Genomic DNA, 19,484 nt, shown 5'->3' with positions numbered 1-19,484 from the left:
TTGAGGGATTTATTGGCATGGGAAACATGTGTTTACATTTGCCAAAGCAAGTGAAATAGATAATAAACAAAAGTTAAATAAACAATAGAACAGCAAACATACACTCGCAGAAGATCCAAGATAATAAAGGCATTACAAATGTCATATCATGTCTGTATACAGTGTTTTAATGATGTGCAAATAGTTAAAGTACAAAAGGGAAAATAAATAAACATAAATATAGGTTGTATTTACAATGGTGTTTGTTCTTTACTGGTTGTCCTTTTCTTGTCTCTCAATTCAATTCAATTCAAATTCAATTTAAGGGCTTTATTGGCATGGAAAACATATGTTAACATTGCCAAAGCAAGTGAACTAGATAATAAACAAAAGTGAAAAAAATCAAATGAACAGTAAACATTACACTCACAAAAGTTCCAAAAGATTAAAGACATTACAAATGTCATATTATGTGCAAATAGTTAGAGAAAGAAAGGGAAAATAAATAAACATAAATATGGGTTTTATTTACAATGGTGTTTGTTCTTCACTGGTTGACCTTTTCTTGTGGCAACAGATCACACATCTTGCTGCTGTGATGGCACACTGTAATATTTAATCCAATAGATATGGGAGTTTATCAAAATTGGGTTTGTATTCGAATTCTTTGTGGATCTGTGTAATCTGAGGGAAATATGTCTCTCCAATACGGTCATACATTTGGCAGGAGGTTAGGAAGGGCAGCTCAGTTTGTGGGCAGTATGCACATAGCCTGTCTTCTCTTGAGAGCCATGTCAGCCTATGGTGGCCTTTCTCAATAGCAAGGCTATGCTCACTGAGTCTGCACATTGTCAAAACTTTCCTTCATTTTGGGTCAGTCACAGTGGTCAGGTATTCTGCTACTGTGTACTCTCTGTTTAGGGCCAAATAGCATTCTAGTTTGCTCTGTTTTTTTGTTAATTATTTCCAATGGGTGAAGTAATTATCTTTTTGTTTTCTCGTGATATGGTTGAGTCTAATTGTGTTGCTGTCCTGGGGTTCTGTGAGGTCTGTTTGTGAGCAGAGCCCCATGAATAGCTAGCTTGCTTGGGGGACTCTCCAGGTTCATCTTTCTGTAGGTGATGGCTTTGTTATGGAAGGTTTGGGAATCGCTTTGGTATTGGCCTAATTATGCTTTGCATGTATTATTTGGTGTTTTATGTTGTACACTGAGGATATTTTTGCAGATTTCTGCATGCAGAGTCTCAATTTGGTGTTTGTCCCATTTTGTGAATTCTTAGTTTTAATTGTTTTTATTACATGCCAGTGTTTACTGTCCCGGGTATCTCGCCTCTACTTCCCGCCCCTCAGTTCCCACACAATAACACTGCTGTGACAGTTATTTAGATAGTCGATAGAAGATAGTATTTGTTACTATTTGGCTACTGATAGCCTACCTACTAATAATACTAATAGGCATACTAATAAAATAACTGCAACGGTCTAAAAATACATTCACAATTGCAATTATATCCTCAAACACCATAGCCTATGATGAGTGTTGGATAAGAAATAGCCTAGGCCTAAATTCGAAAAAAGAAAGAATTCGGTCATATATGTTATACCAAAATTCACATAGGCCAAAACCAAGTTTACAAAATATGTTAAATCTCCTAGCCTAATGTCTAATACAGGGATGGAATCTGCCTCGTTTTTAACATTAGTTAAACATTCTGCCTGAGAAAGTGCGTGATGCCTTACGAGCAAAAGCTGGAGGAATTTTGATAGCATTGTTAGCACCTTTGGACTGAGACTGACACATGCAAGGTCTCCGTGCGCTCCGTTTGGCCCCACTAAAATCACATTCCCTCTCACACCAAGTCAACCTTTCTCACCTTGGCCGTTTCTTCTTCCTCGGCCAAATGATCTTAATTTAACCTTTAATTAGCTTGCGCATTCCGCCCTCTCGAGCTGCCCGGGCCGGGAGGGAAGCATAAGCTTTTATCTCGCGCTGGGTGTTTATTTAAAGTTTAAACTGCAGTTTATGTTGATGAACCCTAGCGTAGCGGAACCAAACGGCAGAGGAGAACACTGATTTCAACGCATGTTTGTGCGGATAAAAACTAGTGTGCCTTTTGATTCTTGTAGGCTCATATGTGGTAGGCCGATAGTGAGACCAAATTTGGCTAGAAATAATATAGGCCTACATTAAATTTTGATCATGAAGGCCTGTTATTACAAAAAAGCCTGTTTCCCGCAATGACAGTAACAAGGTAATAAAATAATAATCTCTCCTCCAGATTATAGCTGGTGATTTACATAATGTGGAATCTCTGACACCTCTCCATCTGTTCCGCCATGCCCATCAGAAAAGATTACGGGCACGAACCACATGCAGGGCCCATTCTTTTAGTCAACATTTGATTTTGTGCTTTGAATAAATTAAATTAATGTGTAGATTATTTTGCATTGTTGTTGTTGATTGTATAATGTTTTATAAACCCATTTTTAACGGATGAGATTGAGAAATTAAAGTAACAATCGTGTAGCCTACCTCTCAGTTTTGTGTGTAGGCTAGTTCATCCATAATGATACAGAGAAAAACGAATTAAAATAAACATTTATCCGGTTTAATATTCAATTTAGGCTAATTATAATAATGCACATAAATAGACTTTTAGTTTAATTTGATTTATAAAGAAGTCTTTCATTTCAAATGAGGTGATGCGATTGCAGACTTCTTCACATTTTACGTTATAGTCCTTACACGATTTAATGTTTCACAATAGGTTACACATTTTAACACATATGATAGGGTATCTGAAAGTTTTTGATAAACTGCTAATATTAAGGAATAGATGTTAATATTTTAATGGTTTAATATAGCCGAAACCATTGGCATTGAGCAATATTAGTCGTACAGCCCTTCAAATCATTTTATGGGAGCAGGGAGTTCCTCATAACTCTCCTTATTTAATTTCTGTGTATTTGTGTGTGTGTGTGTGTGTGTGTGCTTGTTTTTCTGCGTGTGCGTGTGCGTGCGTGTGCGTGTTTACGTGTGCGTGTGTGTTTTTTTTGTGTGTGTGTGTGTGTGTGTGTGTGTGTGTGTGTGTGTGTGTGTGTGTGTGTGTGTGTGTGTGTGTGTGTGTGTGTGTGTGTGTGTGTGTGTGTGTGTGTGTGTGTGTGTGTGTGCGTGTGTGGCCAACACCACTTGGAAGGCTTTTTGACTGCTGTAACTTTGCTTTCTTTCGTGCACGCTCGGGTTGAGCTCCCATCCTATTAGATGTTGGAACGCATTCGGGGAGGAGCAGCCACAGGCCAAAACGTGAACAGAGTAAAAAAAAAGTGTCTCTGTAGTGACGGATGCTTGAGCCGTAGTTTTCCCAATGTTCGACACAGTAGACTGTGCGCAGCCTTCACTCCAGTCATCCTGGCGAGCCGTGGCTTAGGCTAAACATACTTCCCCAAACTCCCTTTGTAACACACAGAAAATAAAGGAGAGGAGGCTGAGGAGGAAACTGGAGCTACCCATCTCCGTGCTGCTGAAGCTTTTGGGAGAGTTCTTTATTATTTAAACTTTACGGGACGAAGGCAAGGAGGAGATAATGCAGGCGCGCTACTCCGTCTCCAGCCCCAACTCTCTAGGCGTCGTGCCTTACATTAGCAGTGACCAGAGCTACTACCGGGCAGCGGCCGGTGGAGGGTACACCGGGATGCCTGCTCCCATGAGTATGTACTCTCACGCAGCCCAAGACCAGTACCAGGCCAGCATGGCGCGTGCGTACGGACCGTACACCCCTCAACACCAGCCCAAGGACCTGGTCAAACCTCCGTACAGCTACATCGCCCTTATCACCATGGCGATACAGAACTCACCCGATAAGAAGGTGACCCTAAACGGGATTTATCAGTTTATCATGGAGAGGTTCCCGTTCTACCGAGACAACAAGCAGGGCTGGCAGAACAGCATCCGCCACAACCTGTCCCTCAACGAGTGCTTTGTCAAAGTGGCACGGGACGATAAGAAGCCCGGCAAAGGCAGCTACTGGACTCTGGACCCGGACTCCTATAACATGTTCGAGAACGGCAGCTTCCTGAGGCGTCGCAGACGGTTCAAGAAGAGTAATGTCCAAAAGGACAAGGATGACAGGCAAGGCAGGGACCTGTCAGGGAGAGGAGCACCGGATATGGAGAACGAGCAGCCCGTGCGCATCCAGGACATAAAGACTGAGAACGGGACCTCTACTCCACCACAGGCCGAGTCCCCCAGCCTGCCTGTGCCCAAGATAGAGAGTCCTGGCAGCAGCAGCAGTATGTCCACCGGTAGCCCTCACAGTGTGCCCTCTGCCCGGTCCCTCTCCATAGAGGGCCCCGAGCATCACCACCACGCACAGGCCGCGGCGCAAGGCTTCAGTGTGGACAACATCATGACCTCAGTCCGGGGGTCGCCTCAGGGCACCACGGAGCTCACGTCCCCTCTTATCGCATCTTCTAGGACAGGTATAACCCCCTCTCTATCTCTTAACTATTCCCCCAACCAGACGTCTGCTTACAACTCACCAAACTGCAACCAGAACTCAATATCTACAAACTCTAACGCGACGTACCATTGCAACATGCAAGCCATGAGCTTGTACGCCGGGGACCGAGGAGGCCACCTTGCGCCCTCCACCACCGTGGACGAGACTCTGCCCGATTACTCCATCACCACTACGGCCACATCCCCGCTCGGGCATGGCAACCTGAGCGCGGGACAGGACAGTGGTCACCACGCGAACCAGGGCCGACTTGCGTCCTGGTACGGAGACCTGGGACACTTGGGCACAAGCTACCCGGCACAGCAACAGAACTTCCACTCGATGCGAGAGATGTTCGAGTCTCAACGGATCGGTTTGAATAGCTCTCCGGTTAACGGAAGTAATAGCTGTCAGATGGCCTTCCCCTCCGGTCAATCCATCTACCGTACCTCCGGAGCTTTCGTTTATGACTGCGGCAAGTTCTGAAAATAACAAAAACAAAAATGTTTTTTTTTTAAACGAATAACTTTAATATATATATTTCCTTCTTTTTGTACTTTAACCTCCCTCATTCCGGTCCTTTATTCATCCCCAAATGGACTAAACAGAATGAGAGCGGTGAGATTTGTTCTGGTGTGTATGACAGACAGAGGCGCGTGTTACAACATCGAATAACACGTAAGTTTTTATCTCTCTCACTTTGGGAACTTTGTTTTTAAAGAGTGTTGCTTTAACATCCAACATGTTATTAACTTGTTATTCACTGTAAATTGCATATAGTAATTTATTATAGAAAGTAAGGGAGTATAGTTGGATGTTGTGGACCAACCACCAAAAAAGTGTTTCCAAATTGAGGTGCCTTAAATTGTGCTACATATTGTTATTTTATGAAATAGGAGGGGGAGTTGTATACCGACGTATTCTATATATTTTTGTTCCATATTTGTTGAAATTATTCTGAAGGCCTTGCATTGTTTGTCTAATAAATTGACATTCTATTTGATTTAAATTTGTCTGGTTTATTAGCTCTCCGTAGAGGCCTATAGGGTCCGACATGCTTTAGAATAGGGGACACAATGCAAAATAAAAGTTTGGGCTATTATTGCAAAATAAGATTGCATAGTGTCTTCAATGGTGGTGCTTAGACACAATTAGTATTTAGGCCTAATGCTTCAAATCATTTGTGATTTTAAACGGCGGCGGTTTGCGTAAACCTCACTCTTCTGTATTTATAATGTAATATCTAAAACACAAACTATTGCACAACACACCCCACACACCACACGTGTTGACAAGATTTACGGTGGCTATTTAGAGTAACAAAGGGGTTCTGTTTCTTGTCTTGATATTCTGTTCTGGGGCCTTATGACCCTGCTACAATAACCGGGGCATATATGCACACAGTTTTGCCTGGCAGCACACGTTGCAGGACTGTATTGAAATAAATGTAAAACATATACAGTTTAAACGATGTGACAATCTTATGAGTTCTGGAGTTATGTCTAGGTACTTATAGGTGTATTTAATATTACATCGTAAAGCAATACAACACACACAAGACTGCAGCCACTAATGCGATGTTCTGCTGTATTGAGTGTGTGGTAATCTGATAGGATGCTATATACAGGCTTGCTGCTGGGCTGGTAGTGTATTATGCAATATACTCAGTGTGTATGATATATGTCCGTGTAATTGTTAGTTATTCTTGTAACGGATAGGCTATTGTCATGGTAACGTACACATGTTTCAACATACAGTATCTCTCCTTAGGCTATGTGGGATGTGCCATCGAGGAAAGTATGAATGTTGGGTCCAAAAACCTCAAAATTAAAATAATGATTAGCAAGTTTTGTTTCTAACTTTAGGACAGGCCGATCTTCAAAACAGGTTGTGCAATATTTGGGCATTTTACTTTCTTATAACAAAGCTAAAATAAAATGTAGGCTACTGAGCCTACTCCTCTGCCTTGGCCCATGTTTGTATAGTCAGCACAAATGAAATGTTCCACTGAGCTACAGCACGCAATCTGAAACAGAGGGGGGACCTGAGGAGAGGAAGAGAGTAGAGATTTACACAACGAGATTTAGTATTTGTGTAAATAAGAAATCACACTAATTGATATCATGAAATAATTATTGATGAAGGATATGGAGTACATTTGGTGACAACAGAAGTAAGGTCTAGATGCATTGCTTGGTTTGTTTTCGCTGAGACGAGACCCTTTGTCAATATCCTCACCTCCAGGCCTATAGTTTAACAGGTCCCTGATGTAGAGCGAGCCGAGAGCCAAACTTTGTTTCACGGCTTATTGATGGAGGGGTAGGTGGCTGTTTACTAGCTCGGTGGTGCCAAGGTATCCGGGTGTTGTTTGGAGTGACCACGTGTGTTTACGGACGCTTAGTTCATACCACGCATGTCTGAAATATTCTCTTTGCCAGATGTTTGGTTGCTGCAGCAACTGATTAAAGATGAAACAAAACAAGCAAACACAGACACATAGAGTAATTAAAATGAAGTGTACTTAATATACCATTTAAAAATCAATCTAGACAATGCAAAAAAAACATCAGTCGCTTTCAAGAAAATACATTGAAACATGATAGGACAAATATTTGTGAACATTTGTTGTTTTGAAACTCTCCTTTTGCAGGCCTATATTATTATTATCGTCATTATTATTAATATGTCCTATTAACTAATTTGTATAATTTAAAATGTGTAAACAAGTATCGCTGCTAAGATATTACTGTAGCTTAACTGTTTAAATTGCAGATAAAACACATTTGCAGTTAAAACAAATTCACAACCAAATTCAAACCACTTCATCAAAGATTTGGAATGTTTTGTATCGGCGGCGCGTGTGTGTCGGTCTCGATAGTCACAATTGGTAGTCATTGCAGCTTGTTAATTGAGTGTACAGGGGTTTACAGAAAACATCTGCTTGCTTATTGTGTTAACTACATTCTCTGTCCCTTCCTCCGGGGCCTCTAAGCATGCGGCCCTCGGTCTGACAATTACACGGACTGGAGACTGCCCTTCGCAAATGGCACCCTATTCCCTGTATAGTGCACCTGGTCAAAGTTAGTGCACTATATAGGAGCATATGGTGACATTTGGGACGCAACCTGGGGCCCAGTCAGACGTATGAAAGTAATGAATGTAGCCTATGCATTATATGGTGTTGTTATATGACATACCTCTGCGCTGAGTCTTGCTGATGCTGCCTGCTGCCGGCAGCCCTGGGCTCCGTGAGTTCAGGAACAGGGGGAGAGGAGATATTTTTACTCTCTGACACCAGTGCTTTGCTGAGGCCCAAATCTTGTGCAGGTGTGTCCGTGGGGCAAGTAGGGGAGGCAGGAGGGGTAGGGGACACAGAAGGGGGTAGGGGGTTGACTTCTCCCTGGTAGGCATTGAAAATGTGTCTTTGTTGTGATCGCTTGCACTCGTGAAAGTATTGGATTGAGAATGTGAGCAGGGAACACTACACCGCAGCACAAATGCTCCCTTGAGTAAAGCCTGCTTGACAGCACAGGCAGCACAAAGTCAAGTTGTTCCAGTCAGTCACTCTGCGTTTCGGATAAGCCTAGGCCTAAACAAAGCCAACATTGCTTATTAACCTGGAGATTTTTTATCTACATTTTAAAATTGAGCATTAACTATTGGTGTATAGGTAATGAAAACAAGACCCTTCTAGTTTATTGGCTAGAGGCTTTAGCATACTATTTACAGTATTCATTTGGACAACAAAGAAAAGTAACCACTATAGGTCTATGCATTGGCCTTGTCTGCATCACACCAATACAAATAGGTTTAGATTTAAATAAAATAGTGGCCTACCAATAATTCAATAAGCATATATTTCAAATGTTGATCCCCTCACTCATAGATGCCTAGCCATAATTGCGCTAATAGCAGTCATCCGATTCTTTCCGAAGGAATAAACACACGTCACGTCGGCGCACAGAGATTGATGGCGCTATCTCTAGCTGGCCAGGTCAGGAAGGAATAAAATTCAATCAGCGGCAGAATCATTTTTCATCCGACGGAAAAGGCAGAGCGCGAGGCGAAGGTCAATGGGGAGGATGTCAACAATGCTTCACGAGAGGGCAAAGCGACGAGCTGCCACTATATGAGCACGCAGTCGCTTTCTAGAGCTGCCTATAGGCCTATACCTTTCCTGGCCTAACATACTCTCATGCGCTGTTCACAGAAACTACGGAATATATTATGGATATTACTGTTGACAAGTTAGAGATGACTAATCGATTAGTTTACTTGGACACCCTCCTCCACACGCACATAATTGCACTATTACAGTTTACACACTATAGCCTACTGTAGCCTCTACACAAACATAGATAATTATGTGGAGACAGGCATCTCTTTTAAATAAAGGTCAACTGTGTTCTATTAATTTGAACTTTAAAGTTAAAGTGAGGGGCGTGCTCGTCTAAAAATAAGGCTTGTCCATTTTTCAGATCAAATAAGGCGTTCTGTAGCTTAACACCTTGTCAATATTGAATATTGCATGTAGCCGACAATTAAGTTATTAAACGTGAATTAAATATGGTTAGTTGTTAAATACCAATTTTATTAACACGGTTAAGGCGAGGTGTCCTGCTGCAATAATGATGACAGGAATCGTCACACCTTTTGATTTAATAATACCAAAATAAGAACAAAATTAAGGAATTGCACTTACAAACTCTTGGTTATGCGTTATAGTTATGACAATGAATAATTAAAACCATTAGTAACATTCCCTCAAACATGCTGACTTTGCAGGCAATAGTCAAATAGGCCCACATAGGCTACTTGATTAAAGTATTATGACCATAGATACAATGTTCTCAAGTATTCTATTTTATTAGGCAATTCGTTCGGTTTTTCACATTCCATAATGAGCTAAAAACAGAATTTGAAACTTCAAGAGTAAACGTGAGAATGGCATGAAACACAGACTAGGAGGGGCTGTATGAGCAAGAGCTTATCAAATAAATTTGTAAGTCAACAGCAATTACACACACACACACACACACACACACACACACACACACACACACACACACACACACACACACACACACACACACACACACACACACACACACACACACACAACAAGAGGATGTGTAACGCGAAACTGAGACCCTCCCCTCGTCTTTAAATGAAGCTGTTAAGGCCTACAATCACAACAATTCCGGGCGCCTTCAAGACAAACCCACACGCCCCTCAATAACACGTCAACGCATGAATGATGTATAATATATAAATTCACTGTCGTTCAATCTCCGCTTTTCACATCTGTTTAACGCCTGTCTGATGCATTAAGACATATTTTACTCAGCACTGTTTAAGGTCCTGGTGGGGATAAATCTAACCACCGGAGTGTCAGTGTGTCTGTCTCCCCGCCCAGGCAGGCCCTGTGGGGGCAGGCCCCGGGGCCAGAGCCGGGGGAAACATGGACCTGGGTAGGTCAAAACGCTTGAAGGCGCGCCATTTTCCAAAGCCCTCGGAAAAGTCAGAAGTAATGGTGAAGGTTGCCACTGCCTCGCGGGGACGTTTAGTTCTACGACACGAGAGGTTCTATTACAGTAGTGTAATTGAGCAAGGCTATAACTCTCTGCTAACATTAGCCTATCAACTATCATTAACCGATACGCCAAACACCAATTAAAGGATTATGACTCAATATGTTGGCAATAAAAGGAGAACATGAAACAGTAGGACTAATTATCAATTTGTAAACTATGAACTTAGGCTAGACCTACTCAATACAGTATTGCTATAAGTGACAAGAGAATGAAAAGGTGTAATCATTTGTGCGAGTTCTCACATTGTATTATGTGATTTGCCACATTATAATCGAGACTTTCTCATGGTTCTCTATTCGCTCGTCAGCTGGTGCCAGTCAGCCTATAGCACACTAAATGAACTAGGATAAAGCCAAACAAAATATTCGATTAATTAATGGTCATACCAGCATCAGCATTTGGGGCCCTTTCTGATGGTAATCTGCATCTGCTATGTTTTATTAGAGATAAATCCGATTGCAGAGTTCCACTTCCTAACCAATCTCCCATTTACTTGTTTATTTATCCGGGTAGTGGAGAATGTCAGAAATGCTAAGCACTAACAGGGTTCAGATGACTTATATGGGCGCCATTTCCGCTGTAACTGTCTCTCTATTCACGCTCTCACTTTTATTTTAGTCCGTTCAAAAAGTATAGGCCTATAGAGATGGTCTATCTTTTATTTGAAAGATTCACTCTACCATATCGACTCTGTTGCTTATAAAGAACAATTGATAGTTGATTTTAAACGATGGCCTACATTATGAAACGAACAAACAAAATGACATTGAAGAACATTCCAAACTGAAAAGAAAATGATTTGTCTCAAGAAATTGTAGGCCTGCAGATATCAAATTGTGAACATTTTGATCATATTTATAAAACCGAATAGTCCTAAAAGCATTGCAAATTTGTAATAATAAATCGATGTCATCCTCGTAGGCTAGATGATAGTTTAATTAGGCTATATAATAAAATTAAGGCAAATATGTGAACCCTTTTGCTATTATGCCTGTTTTTATAATGAGGTGTAACAATAAGGACACGACGGTGGCAATTTCCGTTTCTTGAATGCATGAATCTCCCTATTTGTTACTCCAGACCATAGCCCTATTGAGAGAGCCAAATGCATATGATATAAATAATCCATTTTATTTTTGAATTCTGGTAAAAACAACAAAAGTAGTCTGTAGGTCTTTGCTATAGCCAACCCTCTATGTCCCAAATTAGGAAAAGCGTAAGGATAAAGAACAGTGAGCGAAAATAACATCTATAAAGACAATTTCAGGAGATTGTTAGATTATTTCAGTGTATTTTGCTCTCCTATTTTACTGTAAAACGTATTAAGGCCTTTTTTTGTTAGCTTTTCATAGCCAAAAATGTGGTGGCACACACTCCTCTCCTTTCTCTTTCTTCTCTGTAGTAACTTACGCCTGGAACTGGGTGCCTGCATTATGTTCCCGTGCGTTCTGAAAGCTGAGCCTAGAGCAGCACAGGGCTGCTGCAGTTAGTGGCCGCGCGCGACTGGGCCCGTGCACCTGTGTGCGGCTGGCCGGCGGGCGCGAGGAGAGACCTGGCACAGTGGAAACTGGTGTGTTTTCGCTCGCACCCGGGTTCCAGGGCCAACCTCAAAGCGCCATCTGTTACCAATTATAAGTCCACACAGATGCAGCGCTGTCTCCGACGGTCAAACTGCAATGTTCTAGGTGTTGTCTTAAAAAAAGAGAGGCAGACAAGCAAACCCACCCTGTTTGTTCCCTCTTCGCAAACCTACTTTGAAACCTTCCATTTTCCATTTAAAATGTTAAACGGATTTTTCATAAAAAGATCCCACGACGGTTTTCATTTGATTAATGTAGGCATACACAACTGATACATTTCTGGGGCTATAATATTTTAAAGTCTGGATGTTGATTCCATGAGATTCCATAAGATATAGGCTCCGTAACAACCTATCTTCCTTTCTAAGCTATTGTTCTGTAACAAAACTATTTTACAAACCATTAAAGTAAAAGTATGGTGGGACGTCTCTTGGCCTCTAAAACAAAGAGGTTCGAGGTTAGGGGTTCATATTCCAGCAGAAGTCGGAGACAAAACGACAGAGGTCTTTACGCAGAGAAGAGGCAGCCTCCAGTGCGCGCTGGGCTTGGATTGGGCACACAGTCAGAATGTCTCGATTGAGACACATTCTGCAGGAATGGGATCCAGGCTCGAGGAAGCGTATTTCCTGAGGAATGAACAGGGTTAGTGTGCTCGCGGGGCAAACCAAGGAGAGCTGAGCGCGAGGAGGGAAGGGAAATGACAGGGGCTGAGGCTCACGCGACCTCTGAGCAACCTGGGCGCGCTGGCACGAGGAACCTCTCAGACAACATTACTCTAGTCTTCTGACTCGACTCAAGCTTGAGGTTTTACCTCTAAAATACCTTTTTACAAGATTTAACCAAAGGTATAACATCTCTCCCCTATTTATAAGGTACACATTGTACACGTGTCCTCCAGTCTAGACACATCTTTGTGGAATAATGGCTGGGAGATTATGCAGTGCCAATTGGGTAACATACAATAGCCTATCTTCATAAATAGTTAAAATTATGTTATTTAGGCTACATATATTATATGTGGTGCTATGTGTCTATGTAATTATCAATACATTTATAACAAACAATGTATATTAAGAGGAGAAGAGCAGAAGATTGTGTATGAAAAGTCAAGAAAATAATCAAATCACATATATAGGGCCAACTAATGTATCAAAAAAACAAGTTTTATTGTACCAAAATGCTTATATTCTGAATTAAATACGTCAGATGGGAATACAAAAGATTTCACAAATGCTGAAAAACATTTAAAACAAATTTGTTGGTCATCTTACAATAACACATAATTAAAGTTATACTTATTTTTTTCTAAAAGGACAAACTGCAACCTGTGACCTATATGCCAGGCATTAAAACACACAAACACAAGACAACAATACAATCCCATATTGCCCAGAGACAGTGTCGAATAAAAACAATTAAAAGTCCTATCACCATATACACTACTAAAATCATGATCAGTGAGAAAAAAATATATTAAGATTAAAATCCAAAATAAGGAATGGTATTATTTAAAAGGCATCAAATAATCTTCCCTCACCATAGCAAAAGGCAAAAAAACAGACAAAGTAACTTTGTTTGGGACAGCAAAGTGATGAAAAAAATGATCCAGACTAGTTTTATATTATTTTCACCGCATGGTGCGACTGTTGAGTCACAGTGCACTCTGGTCAGGAGTGCTCAGACAATTCCCTAGGTTTGGGTTGATCCACAGGATGTGGTTTTATGCGTTAGGGTTATTCTTCATGAGATGGATGTCAGCATCAACCATCTCTTTCACCAGTTCCTAAAGAGTCAAATAGAGGTTTTGTTTAGACACAGATATTGTCAACTCTAACCCTAACATAGCAGCCAAAATATTCATTTCCAAACACTGACAATCAAACAATTTGTATAGATTCAGGAAAATAGGATATAACCTAATAAAATTATTGGTCCGAATCGAAAAATCCCCAAGACAAAAAATATGGAAATAATGGAGAAACAAAATGTGTTGTGTACATCAAATCTGTTCAGAGGACTGCGGTCTCTTTTTTCAGTCATGTTGATGTACTGTGGTTGGTAAGTGGGAGATTAGTCCAACTTGGCTTGTTCAATCACACTTAACCTACTTATTATTGTTCATGTAAGGCTTGTACAGTATATGATTATAACACGTTATAAAACATTAGTTTAGCTACTTAAGAAGCCGCTTCACTTTCCAATTTATGTTGTGTTTACTGACAACACAAGAAGAGTGGAGAAGCTGGCTGGGAAGACTGTCATCGAAGAAGACCAGCATGCTGTGCATCTCCAGTTCCACCATGGGTTACGTGCACACAGACACGCACACACACAAACCCACACACACACACGCACGCATGCACACAAGCACACACACAGAGTAAAGTGCAACACCCACCTCAAAAGTGATCTTTGCTTTCCAGCCTAACTTTGTCAGTGCCTTGGTGCTATCACCTTGCAGGTATTCCTAGGGAAAGAGAGGGAGAAACAAAAACAACTCATCATTCATGGCCACTAGAGAATAGTGTTTAGAATAGGGTAATTTTACTGTCAGAGTTCAGCAGAAACAGTAGATTACAGTAGAAACAGTAGATATACAGTGATACAGTAGACTCCCTGTTATAAAGACTTTAATTCCACCACTATCTATCGAAATCAAACATATGCACAACTCTCTATAGGATGTAAACAGATATTCAGATCCTCTGTCTAACTCTCTCTCTCACACACACAGGTCAGTATCCCCTCTAGGGGAAAGGGAGGTCACAAAGTCTCACTGGCCATCAATCCCAGACTCCCCCTCCTCTCTCATCCAGAGGGTGCCAGAGCATGATGAATTGTGGGACTCCGGTGGTGTAACCTCCTTCCTCCCTCATCCCCCTCTCTCCTCTGTTTCCCTTTTGTGTTCTGCACTGGGTTCACAATCTACTGAGACCCTCTGTGAGACCACCAAAGATACAGCCTGGAAAATACCTCTCGCTCATTATCATTTTGTCACCTCTCTCTCCCTCAGTTAAACAGTCAGCAATTTGTTGTTATCCTAAAAATCTATGCGTATCTTTGAACCGTACGCAAGTTTCTTGAACAACCCTGTTACGTTCTCATACTCACTGTCAAGATTTCTACAGTTGATTTAGTGGTTAGCTACATATTTCTTTCAGTAGAAGGAGAGTACGTATCAGTTACTCCCGATGTGCTCATGTCCATGGCTGAATAGAGATGTGAACTTATAAAGGCAAAGAGCTTCTTTTCTATCTGACACTAAAACATTTGAAAATGTCCGTTTCTGGGTGATCTTATTACAGAGGAACGCTACAGCAGCATTAGCCTAGCCTGGTGCTACTTCAGCCTTTACAGAACAGGGACCCACATCTCTGAGCTGCTCCACAGCCCTCAATCACACTGGCTAACACACACACACACACACACACACACACACATGCAAACGCACAAACTTTGTTGCAGTTGATTAAAGTTAACTACAAAACGTTTTTCATGTGTTATTTTTATTTGAAATTTAACCTCCAATCAATCTTCAAGTGCATTTTTAAATGTTTTTATTAGTACAGTCTTTAAATCAGCCATCAGACAAAAGCTTGTCCCTCCTTTAGTAGTCAGTTCACAAAGTCCATTTGCAGTTCTACGCTACATTACTGACATTCAGTTCTGTTCCAGGCCTATACACAGCCATATTTACAGCATCATTATCACAGCAATGGACGTCAATTATAGAAAGTTACAGAATTATATTCATTATAGGAGTTATTAATGGAGTGACTCCATAAGTACATTATGTTACATTTTTAAAGAAGAACATTTCAAAAGTGAAATTAATATCAGGGTTTTTTGTCCCCAATAAAGAGGTTCCAAGGTGAGTTCGCCTCAGCTCATTTATAACGTTAAAAAGCTCTCGAAGCCTACTTAAACACATTATAACTAGCCTGTTATCTGTTATAACACAAATAAACCTGTGTCTAGAACCAACATTCCTCAATGAACATAGTAGATGAAACAAAATTCTCAAATAAGGCAGTGAAATTGCATTATGCAACAATTCTTACAGTAATGTTGGGTTCAGAGCAAAATAATGCTGAATGTATAAATAGTGAATAAAGAGGGAAAAGACCTAATGGAATCCCAGCCCCTGCCATGGACTGACTATAATATTCCATGCAGTGGCAATATGTGGCCAGAGATGGCACTGCTGAGTGCTACTAGCCATACAGAATCATCTTATGCCCCACCTCACCATGACAACATTACCTTCTCCGATCAACATAGCTGACTGAGGTGAGGTACACTTCCTGTTCCTGCATCTCTATGACTGGTCAGTAGTCAGATGTCCATCTATCTATAAGACCTGGAATACAGTGTATTTATACTGATAAAGACCTGTCAAGTCCTTAAAAAAAACACACCCACATATATATATATATATATATATATAGAGAGAGAGAGAGAGAGAGAGAGAGAAATTCAACCTGCTCCGAGATTTAAAACCTTCTAACTAGAACAGAGTCAACTCACCCCTCACTGACAGAGAATGTACTGAATTATTCAACAAGAACTGCTAACAGATGGGGAACAATATAATCTTCATATGGATCTGATTTGGTACAGAATCCAAGGTCGTGGTATATCCTGTTTAAAATAGTATTCTCCACATGTCTGGAAATATGCAACAGTGATAACAGAAATGGGTTCTAGAAAATTTGCTATGTTGAGTGGATTGCCCTCTGAAGACAGAAGATTTGAGTAAATATTACATTTGTAGGGGCTTTAAAATTAGAGTGATAAAGCTATATCACACGCATCCTCAGATCTGTTCACAGTCCATAAACCACCCCATGCATCATGGGCAGTGTGTGTCAAGTTGTGATGGTCGCAGAAGAGGGATCACATAGGGAGAGACAAAACGATGACATAAACTGACTGTATATCTGATCCCTACAGGTATATGGTAGTGCTGATGAAACAGTTTTCTCTTTCTCTTCAGGTAGCCAGGAACAGCAACAACACCACTGATATCACATCACACTACATCCTAAATAACCTCATTGCCACAGTTGCCAAACCATCATCAATATCATCGTCATCACCACCATTGTCAACATCATCATCGACACCTGAATTCTCCTCCCCCTCTTCCTTTCTACCATTAAAGGTGCAAACCACTCTCTCAATGTGATCACGGTCAATAAAGCCCACAGGTGATTAAGGCACTCTGAGTCGGCATGTAACGCTAAGGAATTCCAGTATCACTGAAAGTCCTGTCAATAAATCACAGCAACCCTTTCACACAGCAGACAGAGAGAACACTACAAACACAACCATAGCCAAAGAGCTCTTCGAGCCGTTGAAGGGAAAGAAAGTTCAACCTCATAGAGACCTCTCTCTGTCTTTCCCTCTCTCTCACGCAGAAACACTCACAGGGGACAGGCTCTGAGGATCTGATGTGGTTTGGAGAGGCCATTGGAAGTGCTTCTGGTATTTATATGACCATGGACATGAGGATGGATACAGACATCAAACAGTAGCAGCAATGAGACAACAGTAATTCAACTCAGTAAGTCTGGACCCCACAGCCTCAGCTGTCTGAAGGACAGACATGATTTCCCAGAAACCTTTGCCCTTTGTAAGGTCACACAGACGAAGACTGAGTGTGTGTGTTTGCGAGAATGGTTTGTTAGTGTTCTGGTCCAGGTGTGAGAAAGGCTTTTGAGGCTGTGAGAAAGACAGGGAAGGAATGAGAGAGCCGGTCCAGGTATGCACATCCTTTCATTCCTCTCTTCCTCACACTTCTCTACCCACATCCCTCCCTCTCTTTTTCTCTGCCCACATTAACATACTCCCAGATTATAGAACAAGAAACACAAAGACTGGGGAGAAAAGAGAAAAGAGTGAAACAGAGAGGAAGAAAGAGCCTGCATGTTTCTCCCCAGGACTTCTAGACAGTATTAGCCACTCCAGTAAAGAGTTCAGGATCCTACCACTGAGAGATGGAGAGTTCCCGTGTGTGTGTATTTTCCTGTGTGGCAGGGTAGCCTAGTGGTTAGAGCGTTGGACTAGTAACCAGAAGGTTGCAAGTTCAAACCCCCCGAGCTGACAAGGTAAATCTGTCGTTCTGCCCCTGAACAGGCAGTTAACCCACTGTTCCTAGGCCGTCATTGAAAATAAGAATTTGTTCTTAACTGACTTGCCTGGTTAAATAAAGGTAAAATTAAAATTCCTCTGTGTGTATATATTCCTGTGTGTGTACAGTGGGGCAAACAAAGTATTTAGTCAGCCACCAATTGTGCAAGTTCTCCCACTTAAAAAGATGAGAGAGGCCTGTAATTTTCATCATAGGTACACTTCAAATATGACAGACAAAATTTGATTTTTTTTCACCAGAAAATCACATTGTAGGATTTTTTATGAATTTATTGGCAAATTATGGTGGAAAATAAGTATTTGGTCACCTACCAACAAGCAAGATTTCTGGCTCTCACAGACCTGTAACTTCTTCTTTAAGAGGCTCCTCTGTCCTCCACTCGTTACCTGTATTAATGGCACCTGTTTGAACTTGTTATCAGTATAAAAGACACCTGTCCACAACCTCAAACAGTCACACTCCAAACTCCACTATGGTCAAGACCAAAGAGCTGTCAAAGGACACCAGAAACAAAATTGTAGACCTGCACCAGGCTGGGAAGACTGAATCTGCAATAGGTAAGCAGCATGGTTTGAAGAAATCAACTGTGGGAGCAAATATTAGGTAATGGAAGACATACAAGACCACTGATAATCTCCCTCAATCTGGGCCTCCACGCAAGATCTCACCCCGTGGGGTCAAAATGATCACAATAATGGTGAGCAAAAATCCCAGAACCACACGGGGGAACCTAGTGAATGACCTACAGAGAGCTGAAACCAAAGTAACAAAGCCTACCATCAGTAACACACTACGCCACCAGGGACTCAAATCCTGCAGTGCTAAGTTGCATCCAAAGAACACCATACCTACTGTGAAGCATGGGGGTGGAAACATCATGCTTTGGGGCTGTTTTTCTGCAAAGGGACCAGGACGACTGATCCGTGTAAAGGAAAGAATGAATGGGGCCATGTATCGTGAGATTTTGAGTGAAAAACTCCTCCCATCAGCAAGGGCATTGAAGATGAAACGTGGCTGGGTCTTTCAGCATGATGATGGTCCCAAACACACCGCCCGGGCAACGAAGGAGTGGCTTCGTAAGAAGCATTTCAAGGTTCTGGAGTGGCCCAGCCAGTCTCCAGATCTCAACCCCATAGAAAATCTTTGGAGGGAGTTGAAAGTCCGTGTTGCCCAGCAACAGCCCCAAAACATCACTGCTCTCGAGGAGATCTGCATGGAGGAATGGGCCAAAATACCAGCAACAGTGTGTGAAAACCTTGTGAAGACTTACAGAAAACGTTTGACCTCTGTCATTGCCAACAAAGGGTATATAATAACAAAGTATTGAGATAAACTTTTGTTATTGACCAAATACTTATTTTCCACCATAATTTGCAAATAAATTCATTAAAAATCCTACAATGTGATTTTCTGGATTTTTTATTTCATTTTGTCTGTCATAGTTGAAGTGTACCTATGATGAAAATTACAGGCCTCTCTCATCTTTTTAAGTGGAAGAACTTGCACAATTGGTGGCTGACTAAATACTTTGTTTGCCCCACTGTATATATTCCTGTGTGTATATACTCCTGTGTGATGGGAGACAGCAGGGGGGTGTGAGTTATATCACAGGATTCTTCCGCCGTCTCCACGTTAGGCTCGGCCGACACACAACGTGGGTACTGAACTCCAAAGAGTGGCC

At 41.4% G+C, this 19,484-nt stretch overlaps 2 protein-coding genes across 3 annotated transcripts in view; one reads left to right on the top strand and one right to left on the bottom strand.

Annotated features, from left to right (window-relative positions):
- The first annotated feature begins 3,293 nt into the window (after positions 1 to 3,293).
- Positions 3,294 to 5,484, top strand: LOC135513101 (forkhead box C1-A-like). Its single transcript, XM_064935811.1, has one exon. The coding sequence runs from the start codon at positions 3,564 to 3,566 to the stop codon at positions 4,959 to 4,961; it is 1,398 nt and encodes a 465-aa protein (XP_064791883.1). The 5' UTR covers positions 3,294 to 3,563; the 3' UTR covers positions 4,962 to 5,484.
- Positions 5,485 to 12,791: 7,307 nt separating this feature from the next.
- The window catches only part of gmds (GDP-mannose 4,6-dehydratase), a 263,992-nt gene continuing 257,299 nt past the window's right edge, over positions 12,792 to 19,484 (bottom strand). For both annotated transcript variants that reach the window (XM_064935818.1, XM_064935817.1), the window contains 2 exons: positions 14,048 to 14,116; positions 12,792 to 13,432 (listed from right to left, as the gene is read on the bottom strand). In XM_064935818.1, the coding sequence (XP_064791890.1) occupies positions 13,370 to 13,432; positions 14,048 to 14,116 (132 nt within the window). In that variant the 3' untranslated portion in view covers positions 12,792 to 13,369. The remainder of the gene's footprint in view (positions 13,433 to 14,047; positions 14,117 to 19,484) is intronic.

This window comes from Oncorhynchus masou, chromosome 24 (assembly GCF_036934945.1).
Source record: "Oncorhynchus masou masou isolate Uvic2021 chromosome 24, UVic_Omas_1.1, whole genome shotgun sequence".
Taxonomy (NCBI): domain Eukaryota; kingdom Metazoa; phylum Chordata; class Actinopteri; order Salmoniformes; family Salmonidae; genus Oncorhynchus; species Oncorhynchus masou.
This window is presented reverse-complemented; position numbering and strand designations above follow the sequence as displayed.

Excerpts from the sequence above, each read along its gene's own strand:
- LOC135513101 (XM_064935811.1), top strand. The coding sequence starts at position 3,564 with ATGCAGGCGCGCTACTCCGTCTCCAGCCCCAACTCTCTAGGCGTCGTG.